We start from the raw sequence: 2551 nt of genomic DNA on the forward strand, positions 1-2551 counted from the left end.
CGCTCTCCAGCACGCTGGTGTCTAACAGGTTCTTGACGTATTGGGGATCACGTTGGACTCTTTGTCGACTGATTTCAAGTTCTTCTCGTGTGATATATGAGCATCGCTATCATGACTACACACGAGTTCCTCTTCTGCTTGTACTTGAAGGATTGCGGGGTGAAAGACGTCAGCGTCTCTATGCAGCCTTTCACCGTCCTGAACTGGTAGTTTAGCACGTTGTTTGCGTAACTCTTACCTTCACCGGGACCCGTAACGTTTAGAGCATAATCCGTTCGATGGTGTACCTGGGAGCGGTGTTGGTGATAATGTAATTGAACGTCGTAGACGCCTGAAACAACCTGCCCACTTGAAGGCTGTCACAGAACAAGTAGCGCACCAATGCTTGGTCGTACACTTTCACCGGATTCAGAGGGTCCGAATGCTCCGGACAGTCATCGTCATTTCCAGGCGCCAGGTATAACGACTCGTGTATCTCGGTGAGGTCGTGACCGAGAGGACAAGCTCGAGTTTCTCATTTTGTCGTCTATCACGTCTGTCAAACCTTGGTATAGTGAGTCTTTCACACTGAACTGGTGCCTGACAATGATATTGAAACACCATATCCACTATGCTCTCGAACTGTCTGCGGCCTCTGTACCTGACTTTCATTTCCTTGCTGAGGCGCTCCAGTTTACCCAGATGAGGGTACAGGTGCGCAAAGTAGTAGCTGTGGTCGTCTTTACTCACAATGAAGGGGTGATCCTCTGAGGCGTTGTAGAAACAAGAATATGAGGTCTGACACTCTCCGCTACACGCTCCAATGTGGTCCTTGGTGAGCCTCGTCTTGCAATAACACTGTCCTTTCCTCAGCAAAGACGCGATAGCTTTAGTTCTGCGTCTACTCTTTACATCACGTAATACCCTGGCAATGCGGCTCTTGGTGACGGGCATGTGCCTGTGGATCAGAGAGTTGAGAAATAGGTCCGGGTTCTCCCTGTCAATGAGTTTCTCCACAGAGTACCTGAATACCAAGAGACCTCTGATGTCAACCTCCATGCCTCCAGAGGACCTGTTGAGATCGACCGTGAAACGTTTCAGTCTTTCCACAAATCTCACATCCTCTGGAATGGTCGAGTTGTAGCACGTTTCAACAACCTTCTGGTTCAGCCATTGCACGCACGTCAGCTTAGACATGATTGCTAGGAACAGGTTCTTGGATTCACCTTTGCTTGTACTGTCTGTGATCCTCCCTATGGAGGTCTCCAGAACATTGAGATTTAGGTCCATTATAGACTCCGGTAAGGAAACCACCTGCCTCCCTGACTGACAGGCTGGGGTGTACATGGAACCCTGGAGTTCCTTCACCTTCTTCCTATCCACCTTGGTAGCATTCAGTGTATCACTGCGGATATCCACCCAGTCGAACATGGAGCCTAGCTCTCCCTTGCTGTCTCTCATCACTATCATAGCATTGTTGACGGATGATGCCCTTTTCCTAACCAATTGCAGTCGCATGAAAGCGTTGAACGCCTCCTCAAAGGCTTCTGTCATCTCATTGTCAGTTGCTTGATGTGGGGACGTGTCGTAATTGGTGTCAGACCTGGCGCCATCTCCTCTGAACACATCCATGTTCACACTCATGTTCATGAGTCTGAGCAACTGGGTACTGGACACATCCCCATCCGTATCACCAGAGGCGGCCAGTGTGCTTAACTGGGACTGTACACCGAGGCTAGACGACGGCGTATTTGTTTCACATGGCTCCTCGTTACTCATGTCTAGGATAAAACAGAATAGGCGCCCCTGAGCAAAATCCTCTCTGATAGGTGGTGACATACTGCAGAAATCTGTGTTCTCCAGAGTCACTTGGAGAACCTCGCCTTTGCAGCAATATGTCAGGTAAAGGAGAAATTGGAAAGTAGCTCTGTCCTTTGGTGACAACGCTCCGAAAGACAGCTCATCTGATATCCTATCGTGTAGTATGTCATTGTCAACCGCTAAGAAGAAGGCTCTCCTATTGGAAGGCACGTTCACTGTTTCTAACACAGCTGTATTTGCTTGTCTGTGAGGCAAAACATTACAATAGGTTGACACCGTTGTATTTTTCTTAGTGGCCATGCTTTGATAGTGTTGTCTTCTCTGGTCTAACACAATTGAGAGCCCTAGAGCCTACTTCCTAACTCCTTGGCATACATGTTACACTAAACCTCATGTCCTTGACAGGGTACTTCAGCTCTGAACAGTGAAGTCAGTTTGTCTGAGTTAGATAAGTCAGCCGTGTTTGGATAGATGAGCTCGTGACTGAACCGGACACTTCAGCTCTGAACAGAGAAGTCAGTGTCTCGTATTTGGATAAGTCAGCCGTGTTCGGATACATGAGCACGTGACTGGATCGGACACTTCAGCTCTGAACAGAGAAGTCAGTGTCTCGTATTTGGATAAGTCAGCCGTGTTCGGATAGATGAGCATGTGACTGGAGACAGATAATTCAGCTCTGCTCGGATGAGCCAGCCGTGGTCGGGCACCTCAGACTTAGTCACAAATGGATAATTCAGCTCTGCTCGGATGA

At 48.5% G+C, this 2551-nt stretch overlaps 1 protein-coding gene across 1 annotated transcript in view; it reads left to right on the top strand.

The window, feature by feature from the left end:
- The window catches only part of LOC129852935 (piggyBac transposable element-derived protein 4-like), a 3584-nt gene extending 3374 nt beyond the window's left edge, over positions 1 to 210 (top strand). Inside the window, exon 4 of the mRNA XM_055918533.1 lies at positions 102 to 210. Coding sequence (XP_055774508.1) covers positions 102 to 210 — 109 coding nt within the window. The remainder of the gene's footprint in view (positions 1 to 101) is intronic.
- The last annotated feature ends 2341 nt before the right edge of the window (positions 211 to 2551 follow it).

Source organism: Salvelinus fontinalis, chromosome 4 (assembly GCF_029448725.1).
Source record: "Salvelinus fontinalis isolate EN_2023a chromosome 4, ASM2944872v1, whole genome shotgun sequence".
NCBI lineage: Eukaryota > Metazoa > Chordata > Actinopteri > Salmoniformes > Salmonidae > Salvelinus > Salvelinus fontinalis.